At 31.6% G+C, this 23830-nt stretch overlaps 1 protein-coding gene across 2 annotated transcripts in view; it reads left to right on the top strand.

Moving 5' to 3' along the window:
* LOC118189411 (uncharacterized) overlaps positions 1–23419 on the top strand; it is a 601570-nt gene extending 578151 nt beyond the window's left edge. The window contains exons 11-12 of one of the 2 annotated variants that reach the window (XM_085817283.1): positions 17863–18169; positions 22753–23419. In XM_085817283.1, the coding sequence (XP_085673409.1) occupies positions 17863–18168 (306 nt within the window). In that variant the 3' untranslated portion in view covers position 18169; positions 22753–23419. Of the gene's footprint in view, positions 1–17862 lie in introns of both variants that reach the window. The other variant, XM_085817282.1, reaches the window with a different exon arrangement.
* Positions 23420–23830: the final 411 nt, after the last annotated feature.

Genomic DNA, 23830 nt, shown 5'->3' with positions numbered 1-23830 from the left:
TCTCCGGTCTTACATAGTTTTCGCCCGGCCACCGAGATATTACTAGTACTTTTTGTTTCTCGAAATTATTGAAAGGGCCGAATACGGTTAGTTACACCGGGCATCAATTATAGTTATTCAATTACAATATCCATTGCAAATATATACAGTTACCGGAGCAAAGTATTACCAAATGGTCACCAAATTGGCGCCAAATTTGGCCACTGGAAATTTTTTGCCAAATTTAGCGATTAAAATTAGTCCCGAAAACCATTGTCAGCTTCACGATATCTCGCCAAATTAGCGAGACAGCCATTTACTCCGTTAAATAGACTTACCTCTGTATTCTTATTTTTTGGCAGAGTATCGTCTCTAGCTTTTCAAGTTATATTATATATAAAAATACAACTACTTCACATTTAATTCCACTGAAATTATCTATCTACGTAGAAAATTCGTGAAACCTGCATCCAATTCGGGAGAAGGTACTATAGGAAAACAAGGTAAATTGCGCGATATATTGAGGAGTTCGGGCAAACGAAACGGTCCTAGCAGATGATCTCTGATAATTCCTGCCGAGATGTTAATGAGGAATCCAACCAGACAGTGCTGTGCAGATTTTCGAATGATTACATATTCGCATGATGCGTGTTGACCATGCCTTCTCTCGTAAAGCAAGCTTCATCTGAGAATGGAAGAGCAGCGGGAAACTGTTAGGCATTCTGTCTGGTATCAAGAATCCAACATACGAAATCTACCCGAAGGAAGTAGTAGGCATCGCCTAAGAATTGGACCTTCTGCACCTGGAAGAGGAGCATGTTTTTTGAACACAGAACCTTCCCCACCATTTTATTACAAATTCCCAGTTCAGCTGCAACCTATTGTATATTGGTCGACATGGAAACGGCAAGCTGTTGCAATATCGGATTTTCTGTTTCAGGTGTGCGCACACTGCGTTCTTTCCTTGCGTTACGCCTCGTTATTTGGAAGGATCTGTCTACCACGGCCGTCGATCGATGTTCGCCGTAATGGTATGGTGAAGACAATGCCTCTTCGGATATTATTGTGGTATATTTCCTCTGCTAGATACCCATAGCCACCGGCTCGACCGGTTGCTATGGATAGTTGCATATCCACATATTCCTCTTTCGTGTAATTTGCATGTTGTTTCTAATTAAAGTGCAACACCCGCGAATTCTGCAATGCCCAGCAATGAATACTCGCTCGCTGCTTTTAATTTTCGTATATGCATAAAAAATTTGCATATGAGACATATGTTTGCATATTTTCGTTTCTTTTCTCAGCCGCTGCTTCTGTCTGCTCCATAAGCATTGGAAATTTGCATGCGAAAAGGTTTCTTATTGACCTCAGTGTTCCTAGTCCTCGCATTTGTTTCGGCTACTCTCTTTCTGACGCTCTTTGTTCTCCGATTTCTATTTTTGTGTCACTAAATGTGGTTTGTGCCCCCATGTTCTGTGGTAATTTTTCATCCTCTTGATCTCTTTGCATTTGTTGGTCGAACTCGGCCACACCCTGTTTTATATGGTTTCATCCTCTTGATTTCGTCCTTGTGATATCTTTGCATTTGTCGGTCGAATTCGGCAACACCCTGTTTTATATGTTTTGAAAATGTATTTGTGGAATTTGAGTTTCCATTAAATATTTAGGTTAACAAGAAGTTTGTTTCAAGTTGTTATATTTCGAACAAGATTCATTTTCCCATTTTTTATCGCTGATAGCGCAAAGAGTCATTATCGATTGCTCACTAAATTAAAAATTTTTCTTTGTGAAGAAAACCTCCAGTACCTAACACATTGATTTATTAGATGAAAGTTGAGAACTTGAAAAATAGTTTTAAAATCTGAAGTAAAATCCGATTAATTTTACTTCACAGAATATCTTTTCAAAGGATTTTTACGGCATTGTTAAATCTTTAATAAGCCGGTATTTCAAAACTGGAGCAAAAATTATTCAGTATTATCAAAGAAGATTTCTTAACTGGTATTTTGCCTTAAAAAAATAGATCACGTGAACAGAGCATTATATATTCCAGTCGTGGAAAGAGACAATATTAATGGTCAAATAAAAATATTTTGACCATTTTTATTATGGAACATGTAATCTTATGGAATGTTCTTATGTTCTTATGGAACTTATCTTTTGCCAAATACTAATTAAGCCAATAGATTTTAAATATTATTGTGCGCCAGACAGAAAATGTCTAGCAAAGGATAGCTAATGAAATTTATTAATTGAATAACTACATGTAAATGAATAGAAAATGAGGCCAAAAGTTAAATACGCGGTGCTAATATTTCGGTAATGAAATGTGTTTCTGACCTTAAAAAAATCAGAACAGAAACATGTCTGAAGTCTGTTAAAAAATGCTGAGTGGAAATTACCAATGTCTCAAAAATCCTCGGAGAAGTATAAAAGAAAGCATGATTTTTTATCTAAGAACCAAAGTATATTCAATGTCCTTCAGGAATTTAAACCAAAATTATTCATCATTCCTTCCTTAAAGGACATAATAAATAGCATCCAACGAAATATCAAACTTCAACTTTGTTGGGTTTCAGGTAACACCTTATGTCATATGTAGTATAAAATTATACGTACATTGCTGAAAACTAGATTTATAATGAAGAATACATTTTCAACACATGAAAGAGGAAAAGGAAATTTTAAACTTTATAAATAACGTAAAAATCCAATAATTATATAATTAATATAAAACTGTAATTCTCGAATAATAATAAAATAGCGTAAAAGTATTATACGTTACATGTAAAAATTTTAATAATTTTTATATTAACAGCATTGTTTTATTTACAGAAACATTAAAATATTTGATTTCAGAGGGAAAAAAATCAGAAAATAGCTCAGATGGATTCGAACTCATAACCTGAGAATCCGCGCAACCCCAAGAGAGCGAGCTAGCTTCACCTAAATTCAAAATTGAAAAATTACTAACAACAGAAATCGAAAATGCAAGCATGATGAAATACAAATGAAGTGAAATCAGGTTTTTATTGCTTGTAAGACCTCTAGTATCACAATACAGAAAGTCTTGAATGAGCAGAAAGATAGTCTTCGGAAAATTTCTTTTTAAGGAAACAGGGGTGTTTGAGAACATTAACAGTAATTTCTCCTTTTTTTTTCCTTTTTATAACTGCTTTTATCGTCCGAATATCGAGAGGGAAGAATTATGCGAATAATTTAATTTCCGAAGAACGTCGTTACAGTAACAACATAACACAAAACAAATAAAAAATATCCATGGAATACTGGTAACAATAACAATATTATTTCTTAAAAAGAATCCTACATTCTAATAAGCGTACACAGTAATATTAACATTAGAATATATGATGGGTATTGAGCCGATATCTAACAGCTCAATTACGCTGTAAAGTGTCAGGGGCACCTCACATGAATGAGTCTTGAGCGCAGTTGCCAAGAGATAGATCGGAATGAATGAGAAGAGAGACTAACACAAGATCCGGATTTCGAAAGAATCTGATCGAATAAAAATTTCGAGCGCATCAGCAGTAGATAAGGAAACAACGATCTGGAACTTAAATAATAAAAAGTAAGCTTTGTGTGTCACATCTTTGGAAAGTTTTTCTTTTTTTAAGTGTGAGAACATCTGCCACGTCCAGGTAGCTTAAAGAAGAATCTGTAGAAAGTTCGTTTCAAATAATAAATGAAATACAAACATGATAAAATGCTTATACAATGCAAATGCAAATTGAATATACCAAACAAAAAATAAAATAATCAAGAGAGTACAGTGTACCAATGATCTAGACCTCGGAGGGAAATCCTAAGTACCATACAGAAAACAGAAAATTATAAAAATAATTTTAAAATTTTCAGAATCTACCTCTAAATTGCTAGAGTGAAAAAATACGTGAGGAAATACAGCATTAATATTTAATACATCCTACTACTATTAATAATTTCCAATACTATGCAGTAACAATAGTAAGCATTATTACATATTAGGAATAAGTGAGCTGTATCTATATATAATAAATAACATCATATCTGTAATTTACTTATATTTATCTAAGATAAATTTACATGCCAAATGCAAAATATCGAAATAATTTAAATGACAACTTCTCCTATAGCTTTCCCTTAGCGATTAAGAATTTGTTGTTCCCTTAACTCCAAGAAATCGATGAAATATTTTAACGACATCTATCTAGGTCTATTTAAATTCTGAACACTGCCTATATTGTTTCAGCTTCGCTTTCTTCAGCGTAAAGAATCCTCGATCTTCGTATCTGTAACATGGAAATTTGGGTTCAAATGCTATTAAAGACATCCCACGTCAAACATTGGATTCTCTTTGTCGGAACCTATCGAGTCAGCAACCTTTGGTTATTCGCCCACCTGCCCTCTCTCAGAGGAGCTCACCCTTCGTGGTGATTAACTCTTGCAAATCATCACCTTACCGGTCCCGTCCCCATCTTTTCCTAGTGTGTTCCTTAGTATTAACAAAGCCATTTTATCGATTCAGCCATCTTGGAATGTTTGCTCTCCCGGATTAAGTTTGTTCTGGCGAGAAGCTGCGCATACTACGTAATGTTTCAAATAGAAGAAATCTTTGTTTACTTCTGATTCCTTGGTAAAGTTTCGACGAAGCGAACGCTCAAGGAATGAGATCGTATAGTGGCGATAAATTTATGACATAAATGATTTATCTGATAAAAGAAGATAAATCCAGTTTTTAAACTTTGGGTTTTATGGATAAAAGCGATAGATGATGTAGCTTAGAACAGCTTCTGATGACGATTAATTTAATTTTTATTATCTGTAAAACCAAATAGTCATTAAACACATCTCTTGATAGCTCTAAAAATTGATTTTTAAAAACTTTTCCAAATGATATTTCGGAGGCACACAGTGAAAATTATTCGAATAAAAAATGCAGTTTTCAACAATATTTCAAAGATGTCAAGTAATAACAGTAAGCATTTCAATTCGGTCATAAATGATAATTTTATGCAATTACCATTCATACATTATTTACTAAAATGATGTTTTCTTGTGTAACTTTACAATAAATTCGTCCAGAAATTTTCCAGAATTTTATAAAAATATCTTACTTGAGAATGCTTTATTGTACAGTTTTATTCGATGTATTCATTAATGCAATAAATAAATAAATAAATAAAACAGAATAAAAAATAAATTGAAATTATTCAATAACATGTCGCTTCTGGACATGATAAATGTTTAGAGATTCGTTTAATATCTGCTCTGAAAAGTGCATAGTTTTTAGGGTTATTCTTTTCAATTAAAATGATTAAATGATCAACTAGCCGTATTTAATGATTAAATAATCAATTAGCCGCACACAACGGTACCGTAGCGCACAAGTTTAATTTGTTTTATGATCGAGCTAGTAAGCCGATCTACTCCCATCTTGAAACAATTTTTCCCATTTACCTACATCCCAACACTATTGACCCGTTCCAGCTTCCCAAATAACTACTTCAGAGGTTTTGTTATTATATTTTCAAATAAGAATAAATGCATCATAATCTAAAGAAAACTAATGAAAATTTTAAAATATAATAGGAACATACAGAATGTCATGTGAAGAAATAAAATACAGGAGGATGTACCTTTCAACTTTTATTAATACTGTAAATTTTTCGAGGAAGTACTACGAAGCCTTCATGTCTGACCTCGGTGTTTCACCTGAGGATAGAATGAATTCTTGTTTGCTGTTAAAACTTTTCAAACCAGCCACGGCATAACTTGAATGCCTCTTTAGATTTAATCATATTGCAGAGCTTGGAATCGCCTGCAGCAAATCGGAGTATAGTAAACCCTCTTCGAACGCCAGGGTTTACGTCATTGATACATTGCGCGTGTTCCACAAAATTAGTTTTCTGTGGAAAAAATAAGGGGTTAAGTTCAGGTAAGGAAAGTATATATAATTTATATAATTTTAAATATTATTGTAATTAAAAGCGAAACTTGAAACTAACATAAATTAAAAGGATTTCTATTAATACTTTAATACATAGGTGATACAATTATTATTTTTAAATAGCAAGTATGTTTTTGCTTAGGACAATATCTGACGCATTTTATTAAACGTATCACGGTAAGGAGTGCAAAATTTCTCTATACCTCTTTTTTCTTCGTTTGAATCAATCTCCATTCAAAGTCAGCCAGTTTATGCGCCTTTTTTATACTTGTACATTAAAGATTATTCATCTTCTTCATTATTGCTGCTTTCATTGTCGGGTCGTATTATATAAGATCACAAGAATGAATGAATCACATAAATGAAATGATCACACAAATGAATAAAACGTGTATATTTGGATGCAATGTTGTGTGGGCTTTAATATCGTGTCCTGAAGCGTTACCGAGAATTAAGAGGACTTGAAAGCCCGAGGTTTGCTTTTCTAAGTAATATTTGACTTCTTTAATGAATGAATTTTCAAAATCATTTTTAAAGTCACTTTTAAAGTCAACCAGGAGAAGGTTATCGGACAATCAAGGACAAGGCTATCGGACTATTATTAACAAGGACTATCGTTGCTCTGCCGAAGCGCTGCAGTGTGTCGCTTATGATTAAAATTCTCGTGTTGAACAAACTGGAAAAAATTAAGAAAACACATATACGCAAAATCACGTTTTAAAATTCCGCGTTCAGCAAGGGTTTACTGTACCCTTGCCCTTGTTAGTATAACCCGTATTTTCTTACAAACTGATTGCCTCGGTCATTGCATCGCGTTTGAGTTACTACTCTTTCAGTCACACCAAAAGCAAGTTCTCCATTTTTTACATTTACCTTTTCAATATTGTTGCAATACCTTGGCTGAAGCGATAGTCTTCATTCCTTCCTTCTATTTCAATATTTATGTATGTAATAGAAGTATACTCATGCCGTTTTGGTCAAGTCAACTACAGGCACGCCTTGATCATGCTTAAAAATGATTTCATGCTTTAAATTTAGAGATATCATCCACTGCTTTTTATTCACATCATTAGGACCCATTGTCATAAATATGTCATAATAATAATTATAAATACATATTTCTATCTTTTATAAATGCATTTTAACAATAATGGCAAAATAGCCGCACAAAAACGGGAAGAATGCGAAAAAGCAAGCACTTTATAATATAGAAATGCATCTAACTCAAGGTATCTATGGTGACTAAGTAAGTGACATGAAAGAGCGAAAATCCTTTATGAATGAATTTCTAGTTTGAGCTCGTATCGTAATATTTACCCGGATCCAGATGCAACAGTTGGCTCCGACACCGGCTCGTATCCTGAAAATCTCACACTCAAATACACTAGTACCCAGAGCTACCACTGTATATCAGATAGAAAAAAAATTCTGTGTAATTCTTGCTGACAAATTCCAATAAATAAATAAAATTAAAAGAAAACATAAAAGAAGGAAAAAAGAGAAACCTTGCTGTCGGTTATGTGCAACGCGTAATTTCATTATTATAGTTTTGCTAAATGACGTAATATTATATAGACACATGTATGTGTATAGACACATACATGTGTCTATACACACACACACACATCATATATGTGTCTGCCTTGTGTATATCATATATGTATATATATATATATATATATATAATATTTTGGCAGTCGGGCACATGGGTAAAGCTTGGCAATCCAATGACGGCACAGAAGGATTTAAATTTATAGCTCCATATATTTATTCAATTCAAACGGCAGATCATCATTCTTTGCTAAATAAGATTAAATTTAAATTTACTGCATCATAGTATTCCAGAAAAGGGAGGCAGATGAGAGCAGCAGCAGTAGAGGCAGAAAGCGGTCTCTCGCGCAAAATGACGCAATTTCTCTATTTATAGGAGCGGTTACGTATAATATGCTCGAATGTTCTCGAAAGTACTGGTCTAGAGGGAAGATCCCGAAATTGCGGAGAGTTAATTAGAGGTTGCTTTTTCGCATATAGCAAAGCCATCGTGTTTTTTATATTTCACATATATATATGTAAGAAAAATATTATGCAAAAGATTAAATAAGCAGCGTAAATTTCCCTTCTCAATTCTAAAAATAGTAACCCCTCTCTGCACTGCGTCATTTGGAGATTATTCTATGTCATATGATTCTTACGTAATTATGATGATGTAAATAGAACTAAAACTCAACCAGCCAATAGTAATTTTAGAGCATTATTAACTGTCCAATAAGAGTGCTTTGAGAACTAAAACTAACTATACACATATTGAAATGAATATTTGCTAAACATTTATCAGATATATTGGAGTTGGAAATATCATGTTTATTTTCCTTCGTTTATCGATTGCATTAGAAAGCAGGAAGTCTAAACGACATCGAAAAATATGTAGCAGGTGAAAAAGCAATCGGGCTAACCCCCAGAAAAAAAAAAAAAAACTAAATCTCTTAGATCACGAAATCTACACAGTCTGAAGTTCAATCTGAAGCAGTCAGAGGAAAGGAAAAAGAAAAGAAAGAAAACATGTTTTTGGTGGTTATCTTTAAACGGTGAAATAAATTTATTTTCTTACCTGGCATGTGGCCCATACAAGTTTTCATATGAATATTATTCGAGAGAGGTTTCTTTCATGCTATAGATATTTTTCGATTATTTTCATTTTTGTATCATATAGTTTATATGAGCAGAATATGAAAACTATTCAGTCACGAATGACGCAAGTCAGATAGATTATTTATAAGTATGGCTCTATTTTCATATCATGTGCATATCTCTGCCTCATTTACAAATGAAGCCCATCCAAAGAGGACTGTTTGAAAGGGAAAAAGAAACGAAAAGATAACATATTTAGGAAAATAAATTTAGGCGTCATTAATTCATTTTTCCAGTATATGACAAGATCATTAAATCATTCATATAAAATTCAGTTTCGGTGGATGTGATAAAATCCACACTGGCCGATATGATGATGATATGATGCTTCGTTGGCAAAACACTTGTTAGGCAAACAAAATGCTTACGTGCCGAGAAAAGGTATATTATGGAGCAATATCAATAGAATATGTAGGCTGAGGATGGATTGCTGAGAGGGAGAGGAGTTGAACAGAACTGGGCATCATATTAAATTTAGGAAAAGGAACTGGGTGTCGTATTAAATGTAGGAAATATCCTTATTAAGTCAAGTAATAACGAAAATAATGGGAGAGTTAAAAACAGAGGGCACAAAGTAGACTATTTTAAAGCAACAAAATAAAAGAACTACAAGAATGCAACAATCCAGAGATATTTTTGTTAATTCCTTATTTTCAGCCTAACAAAAACTTTCGGCTTCTGACGTTTCTACTACGCTAACACAGCTTCATACACCACGTGTCCTCGGCTGTTATGCGACATGTATTCAACATTTTACGAAGTGTCTGACTTGATTGACGGTTTTTCTCTGTAACTGGAATGCATTCTAATTTATCATCTCCAAATATTAGCTATAATTTCTATCAACTTCTTCACTTATTACTTCAACTATTACACACAGATTCGGACTACGTCCAGCCTGTTACATGTAACATACTCATCTAAGTCATTTTCTTAATAGAGAATAGCATACTTCCTAAAGCCGTGCATTGCTCGCCAAGGAAATCATGAGGCACTTATCTGTGGCGTTTCTTTCCTTTTCTATTATTATCAAGTGCAGTAAAATAATTAAAAATTTTACATTTAGTTTCTGCGAAATCTTATGTACATTTTGCCATTATGTCTTTGATTAAATCATTTAATCCATTTGAATCAATTGAGAAAGGACAACGATTATGGATTTTATTTGTAGCCTAAAATTGACCAAAATTATGCATACCTACGGCGAGTGGATCTGTCATTAATTATTTTTATATTGAATGCTTTATTGAGCTTTCTTACTGAAGCCACAGCATAATTTTCCAATTTGAACATGTCTATCAATCTTGATTGATTGCTGGGTTTCATGTTAGACATGACGTCGGCAGTATTCAGGTTTAACCCTCACTGAATAAAACAAATACTGCATTTGCTTCACCCATATGTGGCAGTGTCACAGAATATAAAATTTTGCATTTCCGCCTTTAATTTCTTCCACAATTAATATAAACTTGGTTGCGGAAGAATATTATTCGTTCTGAATATCATTCAATGGCCTTTTCATATAGTACGTATTATAAAACCTTATTCGCTTATTTCTTTAAAAGCCATGCCTAGAAAATAAACATGTTTTCGTATGTGTCTTATTTGCATAAGATAGCTTAGCCATATCCTGTCATACGAAAATAGATTATCATTGTGTTTTTTATATAAAATTAATGTACTTTATTTTGCTTAGTTTAAATTTCTTATTAAAGTTCTTCTTTTTCCAAAATATTGTTTATTTTTGTCTTTTCTTGTTAAATAAAGATATTTAAAAGATTAAAGCATTAGAAACATGTATAAGATATTAATTTTTAATATCTGTTTTGTCTAATTTTAAGTCATATATCACGTTTATCACGTTATTTGTTTACGTTAAATCGTATATGTTTAGGTCATATAAGTACCTCAAACAATACCCGAATTTGTGAATTTTGTGTCGATGGATATCTTTTACAATAAATAATTTTTGAAAAAACTTTATTTTCTGCTTTTATTTTTTATGATTGCAAAAGTGTCGTTTCCTACCGCAGAATATCATTAATGTTAAACAATGACCTATTTAAAAAATAAATTTACTACCTTAAATTTATACACAGAACTTTTTGTTACAAATCAGTATGCATTCCATGTAAGACACACAGATATGCATGTTTAAAATACTTTTTATTCTGATAAACATACAATTATGATAATTGATTATTACTCGATATAAATATGAGTAAAATAAAAGGACACAGTTTAAATCTCTGTTGACGTTTATATATCGCGAAATTGGCTTTTTCAGACAGATCTTTATTGTAACTTGCATCACGAGTCTCTCGCCGAAATCAATCATTTTTCACGTATCCTGCTTCGAAACAACTTACTGACTCTTCAATTTAATGTAGCAGAATACATCTGCGTTATCAGAAATGCTATAAAAATTATAAGATCTATAAAAAGTTCAAAATGTAAAATTAACTTTTGTTTTTTAAATTTAATTAGAAAAGCGTAATTTGCGTAAGATAAAATCTTTTTGAAATAGGTAGTAGTATTTGTCCGTTCTAACAACATTTCACGAAATGCAATAAGTATAGTTAAATCTAGTTTTATGGTCCAACAAGGAGTGTATATCTTTTATAAACTGTTATTTTTGTTAGAAGGTATTTTTATATTCTTGACGTTCTTATAAATTTCATCTTTGTGTAGTATTTCAGTGTTCTAAATCAGTGATATTTAGTATATTAGTGCAGAAACATGCATTTAATCAGAGCTTCAGATATGGTTACTGTGAAAGAGCACATATCTATGTACTTTATTTAATTTGAAATAAGTATATACAAAAAGTATTTTTCGTTATCAACACGGTATGCGTTTTCTATCTCTTCTGCGTCATTCATAGATAAAGCAAAGCAGAAAAGTGAAATATTATACTCTTGCTTTTATCATGAATACCTGTTGCTTAAATCGCGGAGAAGCTGGAGAAACGGTTTACTGAACTGTTATTGCAATTTACAAGAAATGCTTCAAACATGTTTCATCACTGAAAGCTGAAAGTGAGATTTTCTTACAGACATCACAGAGAGTCTAAATGTATTGAATTTAAAATGTAATTTCGCAAGAAACATACATTACTTTATATTAAAATTCAACTTTCTTATGACAAATTTGCAATAATAATTTTTAGAGTTTTTAACTGTATACTAAAGTGCAAATAATTTTAATTCTAATGATCAGCGACATATAAATCGGTTAATAAATCTCAAAACAAAATTTGGGAAATGCTCTGTTGTTGAGGAAACATTTTCAATTCCACTTCAGTCAATGTAAAACTTCTTTAGATTTAATTTACAGAATACCGAATTTATAGAACTATTAAAATGTGTTATATTGCATAAGTTTTGAAAATGTTATGTGAAAAATAAATTAATGCTATAAATTTGGATACAGTTTCTAAAGGAAAATGGTTTTGTGTTAATATATTCAGTACTTTAACTGGACCTATGTTGGAAAAATATTAATGAAACAGAGCGAATTTGAATTAATGAAGCTAAATCAATGATGCAAAAATGTAGACCTACATTTCGAGATGAAAATTTTCCCATAAACAGCAGGTAAGCAGTAAGCATGAATTTAAAGCCTGTATTAGCAAGAATATTCAACAGCAAAAACTGGAGATTGTGACAATCTTTGAAATAACAGTTTTATACTAACTGTACGAACCTTTGAAAAGATCTATTTATACTTATTAGGAGTCTTATTATAATAATAAAATGTGTAATTTCAACAGAATATAAAGTACATGTATAGTTAAATATCCATCTCCTTCGCCCTCTCTAAATATGTTTACGCATCTGCTCGAACATTTTACTGTATGTTATGTCGCTATCGTAATGTGTGTTTGGTCTATATTATTCTAGATGTTATCAACTAACTTTTATCGCATTCAAGGATATCAGTTTTGAGATCATACACCTACTTATCATATGTTATTATTATGAATAAATATCATTAATTTTTAGATGGCTTGATGGAAATTGTCAGTAAATTTACAAATTATTTCAACAGAAATATAGTAATATCGAAATGAATTTTGGCAATACATAAAAATAGCTTCATGTGTTGCTATTTGAATAAATATTAGAAATAAAATATATTATATTTCTCATAAGAATTCAAATTTAATATGCCGCTGTGTTTTAAAATATAAGGAAATTGGTTTCTGTTACAACATAAATAATCACTTAAGAACAAACATTAGACATAGCATTAAATTTTATTTGAAATGATCGAGATAATTTCATTGCCATTTACAAAGGCAATATGGAAATGCATAAAATTCTTTATGAAGTATTTCAGGCTTTATGTTATAGTGTAGAATTGAATGGTTAAGTCAGAAATACTATCTGTAGGGAAGTGAATCGTCCTTTGTAGTGACAAATATTCTATAAAATAAAAATTAGAGTTCTCTCGTGACAAAAGTACTTATTTTGCTGTTTGGCAGGTTCACATTATTGCAATACCATTCTATATATTCTGTCGTCAGGAACTGTAGAACTATTTAGTCGATTACCATTGTTTTAAGCATATATCCAAAGTGTGTACTTTGATGTATACTTAAGACGCGACACGTATGAGTTTTAGAATTTCGAATATGCAGACTTGATACACAGACCTATGGTTACCTAAATCGTTTATTCTTCATTTTATGCTAGGCAGAATTAAGCTTGTTATTAATTTATTTGCGTTTTTAATTTTGTCTTTATATTAATAATACTAAACTTAATATAATACGCTACATACAGAGTATCTATAATAAAAGAACCCTATCTTAAAGCTGCTTACAAACAAAACCAGTGATCAGTTAAGTTTTGTGGCTGAATTAAGGGATGAGAATTTCTCTCAGTGGAAAAAAATAGTTTCATGTACCATATATACCCCAGGGCGCTTTACTAAAACAATAATTTCGCTGTAGCTGCTCTACAGAAAATTTCGGACTTTGAAGAGGATTATAAGAGGTCCAATGAATATTAAAAGTCTTCGAAAATTTACATCGAAATTTGAAGAAACATCTAAACTTTTAGGCTAGTACGTGTCCAGCGTATATCAGAGGAGCTGGATAGCCACGTCCAACTATCCATAAGATCTTGGGGAATATCCTCCGATATTATCCTTACAAACTTTCACTAATTCTGCGTTGCTTCTACATGGTTTTGACACTTGATTCCGGTTCTCACTTCAGTTACTTGCTCGCTTTGAGGTAGATTCAGAACGACCATGGAATATACCAGAAGAAGCATTCATTTGGTTTCAAGAAGCATATTTTTTATTCGCAATATTTCAAGAAGCATATTTCATATTGGTGTAGTGAATACTCACAACTGTCGAATTTGGGAATGAGAAAATTCGCACCCTGTCTCAGAATTTCCTCTGCATTCACCAAAAGTGACGGATGGGATGGATTTCTACATCATTTATTTTCGGCCCGTAGTTCTTCGAGGAATTAAGTTCCAGAGGTCCAGTGGCATTCTCGATCACCGGACAGCGATATGCATATTTGTTAGAAAACGAAATTGTTCCATCTGTGCAAGGACGTCAGTGCCTTGCACACACAATCTTTATGCAACATGGAGTTCCTTCACACATAGAACGGTGTGCTACGAATGTTCTTAAATGTCATTTTACAGAAGAACGTGTCGTTAGCCGGCACTTTCGTAGTATGGAGCCTCCCTAATCCTCAGACATCAATCCATTTGATTTTTGGTTTTGGGGACATTTGAAACATCTGGTAAGTCGTCACGATCCAAGAACTTTACCTGATCTTAAGGCCAGCATTTCACGCCACGTGCTGAGCATTTCCCAGCACACATTTCCGTTAACTGTGGAACGTGCCATCTTGCGTTTTCACATCGTAGCCGAAAATGATGGCTATCATGTGGAACATGTTTTTTGTAACAAAATTTGTAAAATTATAAAACTATTATAAAGGTGTGGCTAAATGTATAATTATTAATATAATGCCGTCTAGTGACTCTATTTGAAACTAATTTTGTTTCCGTTGAAAACAATTCTCATCCCAAACTTAATATAATACGCTACATACAGAGTATCTATAATAAAAGAACCCTATCTTAGAGCTGCTTGCAAACAAAACCAGTGATCAGTTAAGTTTTGTGGCTGACTTAATTAAGGGATGAGAATTTCTCTCAGTGGAAAAAAATAGTTTCATGTACCATATAAAAATTTCACAACTGTCTGATCACTGGTTTCTCTTGCAGGCAGCTTTGAAATAGGGCTCTTTAGTTATGTGTTCTAAAATACACTTTGTATTCTAAAATACACTCTGTATTTTAGAAGCTATGAAATTTATTTAAATAAACGATCGTATGTTGAATTATGAATAAAATGTAAGAGCATGTAATGTAAGAAGTATTAACAGAAAAGAAATTATGGGCAAAAATTTAATAATATGTATCTCTCACCACACGTATTCCTACTTGTAATTATATTTAAATAAAAATAATTGAATTTACATCTAAAAATTAAATATGTTATCGATTTTATTTTGTTATGTTATCTATAAATATATTCTAATTTACAAAAATTAAAGCTAACTTGTTTGCTATGCAGTAATCTATATTTTCCTTTACGGTAATCAATGAAGATATTTTACTTGTATAATTAACTGTATAATTTTGTTAAAATAAAATACATTAAAAGAAAAATTAGTTTTCATTATTCTTTTTACGTTAGATATATATTTGGCTTACAAAGGAGAAAAAACCTATTTATTCAGATTTTACGAATATTCGAAAAACTTTTGGTGCCAGTTAGTCTAGATATTTGGAAGGTTAATGCGTTAATTTGCAACAAGAATTATCAATGCTGAAACCAAGATTAATTCTTTCTATCCTCACCACAACGAAAGACAACAATTGATTTTTCTTCTCGACCGTTAATATTACAGTTGCACTGACTAAACAAAACTCTAACGAATAAACTTCGGGGGAATCCTTTACTTCATGTGCTTAGGTGAGAAAGTTTGTTTGAAAACGGGGCCAAACTGCTTAAGTACACGAAGTTTATTAGATTTAAGACTTGTGTGCAGTGGTGGATGAAAGTTTGAGACTTTTTATCCATCATATAAAAACAGCATAAAATGGAAATCGGTGGGTATTCTAAAAGAAGACAAAAAAAGTTTTAAGCACGGTTGTGAAGTTTCTTCTATATGGGTTTTGCAAATTTTTCATTCCTAGTGGCAGCCCAGAAATGGTTGTAAGTAAGGGTTATATTCATCCATGCAAGCTTTGAACTGTTGTGGAGAAAATTTCATTGAATAAATTTGGAAAATAAATAACTTGATTTAGTGCACATATAGTTTGTACAAGTTTCTTTGCATACTCCTATTATTATTTTACCGGTAGTGAAAAATAGCATCGAACTGCATTTCAAAACTCAGCAGTTTTTTACTCTTTAGACTTAAATATGTATCTTATAACGAAAACAAGTGACTGCAATTTATCGTACAATGCATTTTATGTTATTCGAAAATTTATTTACTCGAACGGATAAATCATCGGAATCATAATCATCAAATATATTTGTAAATTAAATTACAAATTTTGGGTAGGCGTCTTATATTAGCTAAACTATTTTTAATGGCTTATCAGTAATATTGGCGATGTTCCAGAAAAGAAGGATTCTGAACCTGGAAATTTACAATTATTTATACAATGTTTTTAGTAATTTTTAATACTTTAGCATTTTTTATAAATTAGATTTATTTTATAAATACTTAATCTATATTTGGATTATATTTATATTTATATATATATTTGGAATTTATTTATATATATATTTGGATTATATTTATATTTATATATATATATTTGGAATTTATTTATATATATATCTGGAATTTATTTATATATATATTTGGAATCTATCTTTGGATATATCTATATTCTAATCTATATGGATGCACAATCACCTCCTTGTCATTAACTTTCCTATATTGATATAAATCCTTATGAAATAATAACAAATTCTCATATAGTATTCGATGCGTGTAAGTTGAGGGAATAATTGGCCTTGGTCTAGTGCAGACTAGACCAAGAGGAAACAGTAACACTAAAAACATGAACTTCAAATTCTTTAGCATATTTATTTATTTAGTAGCTAGTAAAGTATTGTTGCGTTTTTTCCTGTTCTTCTGACACCAGTTATTACGTTATTTTCTTCCTTCACGTTCGTACGGGATTCGTGTGGATTTGAAGTGAATAACGACGACACTTGATGAAGTATCGAAACACACTTTATCGGCCAGTACTGTCAGGACAGCTCCAAAACCCGTTTTACAGTTGTCGATGAACTACTATAAACACGCTGACACGACCAGCGACACAGCCTTCAGGCTATCAGGCTATCACGGTGGAGACAGCTTCCTGCAAAGCACTCGACTCTGCTTTCCGGAGTACAGCTCCCGACTCTGCTCGGTCGTTTTCGGAACTCCACGTACTCTCGAGACTCTCCATGCTAAAACTCGCGATACACTCGACGACACACAGAGCACGGCTCCAGACTCTTCGGTTCAGTCGTTCCCGGAGCTCAACACGGACGATGCACTAACCGCGATATACTAACAGACTCCTTCGGTGCACTCGACGACCCACTCGGCACTCGTTGCCCGGCTGCCAACTCGATCGACTCCGTAGGGATTGACTCGCTAGACGAGACACACTTACTCTCGATGAGAGGCACACTAACTGACTGCGGACCAGCAGGGTTTATATAGCTTTCGGCTTGTGTTCGGGAACATTCTGGGCTAAACCAGTAAGAATTCGCTCAGGAAGGTTCTACAATTGTCCATGGTATATCGCCAATTTTGTCGCCAAATGGGCGATTTCTCGCCAAATATGACAACCTTGCCATCCTTAGCCATTTTATGGCAACCATAAAACTACTTTGCGGGGAAGCCATCTTACCGCGCCTGTACATTTCGTAACAGTATAATATTAAATGATATTTCATTTCCTGAGTTTTTTTCTGTTCTTCTAAATACATTTAATGCATTGCATTTACACCAATCACACAGATTTTAAATATCAGAGCTTATTCAGGGTAACAGTTTCATTTAAATGATCTGCAGCGTCTTGTGTGCATTTTTATAGCTTTAAATTTCCACATTTCAATGCTTATAACTTGAAACTTTTCTTACTTCCTATTTGCTTTATTGATTCTTTATTATTATTCTTTATTTTCAGGTCAGACTTTTTAACTACACAGCGAAGTATAGTTTCCATCTCTGGGAGATCATCGCATTTTTTGGTGGCACTGAGCATTTTCTTCCCAATCCTGAATCTGATGATTTAGCATTCGAAGAGACAGTTCAAAACATGGTAGCAAACTTTGTCAAATCTGGAGGAGATAGTGTTGGCGACAGTGACTGGTTGCGCTTTCCCAAAAAGATGGCCAATTTGGCAAGAAATATCACTTTCGGTGACATCAACAAAACAGAGTGTAAATTTTGGTCTGAAAGCAAACTCGACGTTTATGCTTGGGTTAGTTAAGGTGAAGAGATTTTACAACTTCCCACCATTTTTTTTCTTTGTCGTAAGTCCGCGGATTGGTTTTAAAGAATTAAATGTGCCAAAGTGAACATACGGGCCACAACCACGCTTAAACGGACTATGAACAGTACAGCGTAAAACTATGGTTTCAAAGGTTCAGAATAATTAACATAATTAAGGTCATTTCAAGCTTCATGGATCTTTATAAATTTTACGAGTATTTTCCAGTGACTTATATTTGTATTTTATGCTCAAGCTCATATATTCAAACTTGAATTCCATCCCTCCAAGATGAAGAATGTAATAGATTTTTTCATTTTAATGATTATAGTGCTCTTTGGAATTTTAATTAACTTTAAATATATATATTTTTAACTTTTGGTATTTTTCGCTAGTAAAAATAAATATAAATTTAACCGAGAGGCAATATTATAGATCTCTTAGAGATACAGTTAATTACTTTAGATCACTAAAATACATGCTATTATAGGCAATATTTAGAAAATGAAAACGATTTCATCTCGGTCTTAAAAATTATAAGGTTATTCAAGATAAAATGCTTCTGTATTTAAATCATAAAGATTACACTTATAGAAAATATGCGTATTTTGTTTGTATCTTAAACTCTGTGGTATAAATATCACTGAAACAAATGGCACAATATTAATAATAAAACGTTTCTGAGGTTTTAAAAGCTCTTAATTAAAAAAATTAATAATTAGTTGTAATTTTTAGGTTAAAATTCCTGATTTAAGAATATAAAGCAGTTGTTTGAGTATGTTTTTAAATCTATAAATAAAAAGTAATTATTATGCAACAAAAATTGTAAATTTACCGATATATCTTAATTAAAATTATTGAGGATATTTGGGTGCGCGTTTTTTTTTTTTTTTTTTTTTTTTTTTTTTTCAATATCGCAGTCAATTTTATATTTTAGTTGTTTAAAATTAGTTAAGTACGTATTTTTAAGAATTCTGTAAGCATTAAATTTCAAATATATATCAGCATAATAATACCCTTCAAATAACAGCACTTTATGTCATGTCATATCTTGCGTGTTTATTGTTTTACGCAACGATCTAAATTAAATCATGCTATTTTTAAAAGAAGATATTGTACCTAAAATAATACGTAGATGGGTCTGTAAATTTTTTTTCTAATTCTAAAATAATAATAAGAGTGGGAAAAAATGCTTTATAGTTCCATATATAAGCATAATAATGAATAATGAAATTCCAATCCGCGGACGGCGTTTAAATCAGTCAGCTTATTCTTATGATATCATATTTCTTTCACTCATCGTTTTATAATCGTCCATTTTTAAAGCGCTACAACATAAAATCACGGCCATGAAACAAGTGATCGTGTAATGAAGAAGCGTTTAAATATGTGTGTATACATGAGATGATAATTCCCTACATATGTGGAACATTCTAACTCTTAATATTTGATTTGTCACGAAAATTTCATGAAGAATGGCGCAATATTAAGGCATTAAGCGTTCTAGATATTACAAAGCTCCAAAACCAACGAAATGTAAAATTCATTTAAAAGGAGTTAAATATAAAATTATTTAAAGGAAGCCTCTAATGTAACTTCATACTGTCAAATTCCTTCTTAGCATCATAATAGCAAAGAGCTGGGGTTATTTGAAACCCCAGGCAACAGAAATCCACGACAATTCTTATATTCCTGTTGCCTGAACATTCTAATAATTATTATTCGACATGCTACTTTTACTTCACAGGCCTGGAGTATTTGGGAGTTATGAATTTTCAATTTCGTCTAAGTAAATCTTGTGAAAAGCAATGCAAACTTAAATATAATTAGAATGGCCTTATTCAGCTATTACTTCTAGTTAGAAGCTAAAAGTTAGCATATTATTGTAAATCTTCTGAGGTAATGTAAATCTTCTGAAGATGAATTCATTCTGAGGTATTAGTGCTTGATAATAGCTGCGTCCTTACCGTTTCCGTAAAATGTTTTCAATCACACCATCTGACTCTTAGTTTCTCTATTTTTTACGTCAAATTTCAATTAGCACACTTAAGTAGCTCTTTCCGCCTAGTCCCACATTGACTGTTTAAAATGCCGTTATCTGACACCATTTTACCTGAAAATCCATATTACTGGTCCTTTTAATGTCCGTTCTATGTATAGTTTATGAATAAGTTTCAGACAGAGCCTAACTTTATAATATACATTGCAAGAAAAATATTCTAAGTCTAAATTAAAAATAGGCTGATGAAAATGAAAAAAAAATATCCGTTATAAGATATAAAATTTTGAGAAGGCAAGGAAAATTTAGTTGTTGTTAAGTTTTTGAATTAAAAAAAAAATATAATTACTTGCATTAGAATTTGCTTTCGAATAAAAAATATGGTAAGGTAAAGAAAAATTCGGTATAAAAGAGGATAAAAACTTGTTTTGTTACTTATCTGCGAAACAATTTCATTTTTTCTATATTATACAACTGAGTATTTTTAAACTTCTTTGTTTGCGAAAGGAACATGTTAGTTTTATTTTAGTGGGATAAATTGGAGTTCCTGTGGATGACGCATGTGCTATAAAAATAAACATATGCGTTCAATTTTTCAGGAGTTATACTGAAAAATGAATTTGACACCTTTGTTTTCTGTCGATATTTGAATTGAAGCGTGTTAGATAGCAACCCACGTATAGAATATGACACTTGCCTTGACGGCTCATTGTTTTTGTTATAAAGTTAACTTAAAATGATCATTTTTACATGTTTCGACCTCATTAATGTGAAAATTTGATAAATTAATTATATTTTAAATTAATTATTTCAGTGCAAATGAATGAGTTCAGTATTCAACAATAAAAATAACAGTTTTCTGTATCACGAAAACCGAAATTTTAATGTTGGCCTTTCCTATTGGGGAAAAGTAGTGTATTCAGTTTCTTTCTTTTTATTTTTTTAAATTTAATGATTTTTCACAACAAAATACTAGTTTAGAGTCCAAGATTCACAACGAGGCTGGACAATATATTTAACTGTTCATGTTCCACAAAATAATTCTTTTGGTTAATTATCTTTCGTGTTACAACTCAAAGCATTCATGGTCTGTTTGTATAAATCTTTTACTTAGGTCTTTATTTCCCAAATTTACAATCATTCTATAATAAAACCATAATATTTTTCTTTATGACAATTATAACTTTAACTTACTGACTCTGTCTTCTAGACAAATTCCGAGGAATGCGTCCAGACTAATCCCGAATCAAGTGTACTTGTGTACACTATTTTATAAAATAGATTCAGTGTTTCGAATCTAAATTTAAACAAATTTTGCAAAATACGTGTTAAGCAGGCCTTTTTGCGCCCTTCTTCTCAAATTATTATACATTTTCAACATATTAGTCTCCGTCCTACAGCTACGGACTATTGATATAAACGCTGTACGCCGGTACTACGTAAATGAGGATGTACGTCTTGTACGGATGTGCATGTGATCTAAGTAACTTTTAATCGTGAAACCATGAATGGTATTTTGAATTTAATATGGTGGTCAATTTCAAATCTTCAGATTCTGATGAATCTCGAATCTATTTGTTGTTATAATCGTCCTGATTGGAAATATATATACTTTTCGAAATGTGTTTTATGTAAATGAATATAATGTGAAAAGTCTTGAACAAATGACTGAATACATTTTGTATTATATATTGATAAAAGCAAGAAGAAACTATCTGAAAAAGTTGCTAATTTCTGAATGATTACTTCTGAATTTATTATTTAGAAAATTCATAATCTAGATATCTCCATTATAATAATAATTGTACAATTAATTATAAACGGAGTAGAAAAAGTCCACTTCTTTGGTTCATTTACTGTTTTCTTCTGAAATCATAATTAAATATTTCACAATTAGTTTCGACCAAATAAATGCTAATTTTCAGTGATGAGCTTAATAATTACTTTTAGGTTTTTAGCAGGCTTAATCTTAAAATTAAAACGTTCCTTGCTCTTCATTTAAAACACGTAAACTTTCTTTTCCTTTGAATTATTTTATTTTTTCAAGGTTTTAATATGTATTAGAAGAGCACAGAATTAATTTTTATAGAGTAGTTCTGCCAAAAGATCTTTCGAAACATGTAATTTAGTTTTAGAAAATTTTCAAAATATTAAAAATGAATTAACTGTTAAGTTGTAAATTTTCTCTTAAGATAATTTGAGCATAATGATTTTTAATGTATTTTTATGTTTTTTGTAACTGCAACAAAATTTGATGAATTAATAATTATATTTGGCAGTTATGGTAAATTAGAAATCAACAATTATTTCAAAAAGCTACTTATTATCAGTATTATAAAAATAAATTTTATTAGCTTAACTAAAAATTTCAAGTGAAAAAAGTAAAACACTTTACATTTATTGAAGGATTCATTAGTCCATGCGAAGTTACTCTTTTTATATTTTTAGAAATTAGTTAATCTATGCAAACTAAGTTTTTATTCTATGAACTTGAAAACATGCAATACAATCTGGTAAAAAATGCAGAATTTCTCCGCTTTCAAATTTTATTATCTTACTTTTCAAAATATGCTTTCCCTTTCAAGGTAGTTCATGATTTTATAAAAGAAGATATAGCTTAATGCTGAAAGTGGATCATATTTGGAATAAAGGCATGTTATGAACTGAATATTGTCAGACCATAAGCCTCTAAATAAACTTTCTGATGCTCATCAACTTCACAATGTATTATGCAGCCTTCGAAATATAAAAGGCAGCATTATGTACCCTAACATGTGAATAGGTGCACATCTATGTATGACATTAAATTTATCTGTCGCCATAGTCATCCCAATGCACGAGCAATCACGTGTTCTAACACGATAACTGTGTGCCAAAGCTTTTGGAAAGCTGTGTCTCTACATTAAAGGACGTGTTTCTACTTTTGGTTTTCTTCATATTGTCTGTTTCGTTTCTTCAATGGATTCCTGCATATGTGGAAACATGATTTCAAGATTCTTGGTGCAAGCTTAACTAAGATTGAATTTGTGCTTCAGCTCAAAATACAATGGAGTGTGCCAAAACAACAAACATGTGTGGCCAAAGTATGTGAGATTAAATGTTGTATATATATATATATATTAAATATTTATTATTTGCATGCGTTATTGCTGCATGTATGTATTTCAAGGTGGTGGAGGATTCTATACATGCTGTGCTATTTAACAAAAATGGATTTTTTTTCTATTTAATAAAGTTTACGAACATCATGTACTTTGTGATTTTGTTACTTTCTATTGAATCTCAGCAAAGCTTTACCGCACTTTTGCTTATTGGGTTATAAAACAATGGTAATCCATAAATTATAATTCCATATCTTACAAAAAAAGGCTTAAACACAAAAATGTTAAGTTTAGAGTTTATAAATTAATTTATAATTTAAAATAATTTGGAAGGTTGATAAAAACATGGACATTATAAACACCTGATCAGTTGTAACCATTAAATCAGTGCTAGATGATATGTTTTAGGACAAATCCAGACATGAACAGCCTTTTCTGGAGTTAATATTTTGGTTATCATTGGTTTTTAACAAAGTTAAAATATGCCTCCATCTTTTCGATCATGAATAATATATGCGATTCAAATTAAAAGCTGTAATGTTTCTAACTACTTTATCTATGC

The sequence above is a fragment of the Stegodyphus dumicola genome, chromosome 5 (assembly GCF_044657685.1).
Source record: "Stegodyphus dumicola isolate Sdum_Otavi_A_Nest chromosome 5, ASM4465768v1".
In the NCBI taxonomy this organism is placed as follows: domain Eukaryota; kingdom Metazoa; phylum Arthropoda; class Arachnida; order Araneae; family Eresidae; genus Stegodyphus; species Stegodyphus dumicola.
Note: the sequence above shows the minus strand (reverse complement) of the source record. Positions and strands in the feature narration are given on the sequence as shown.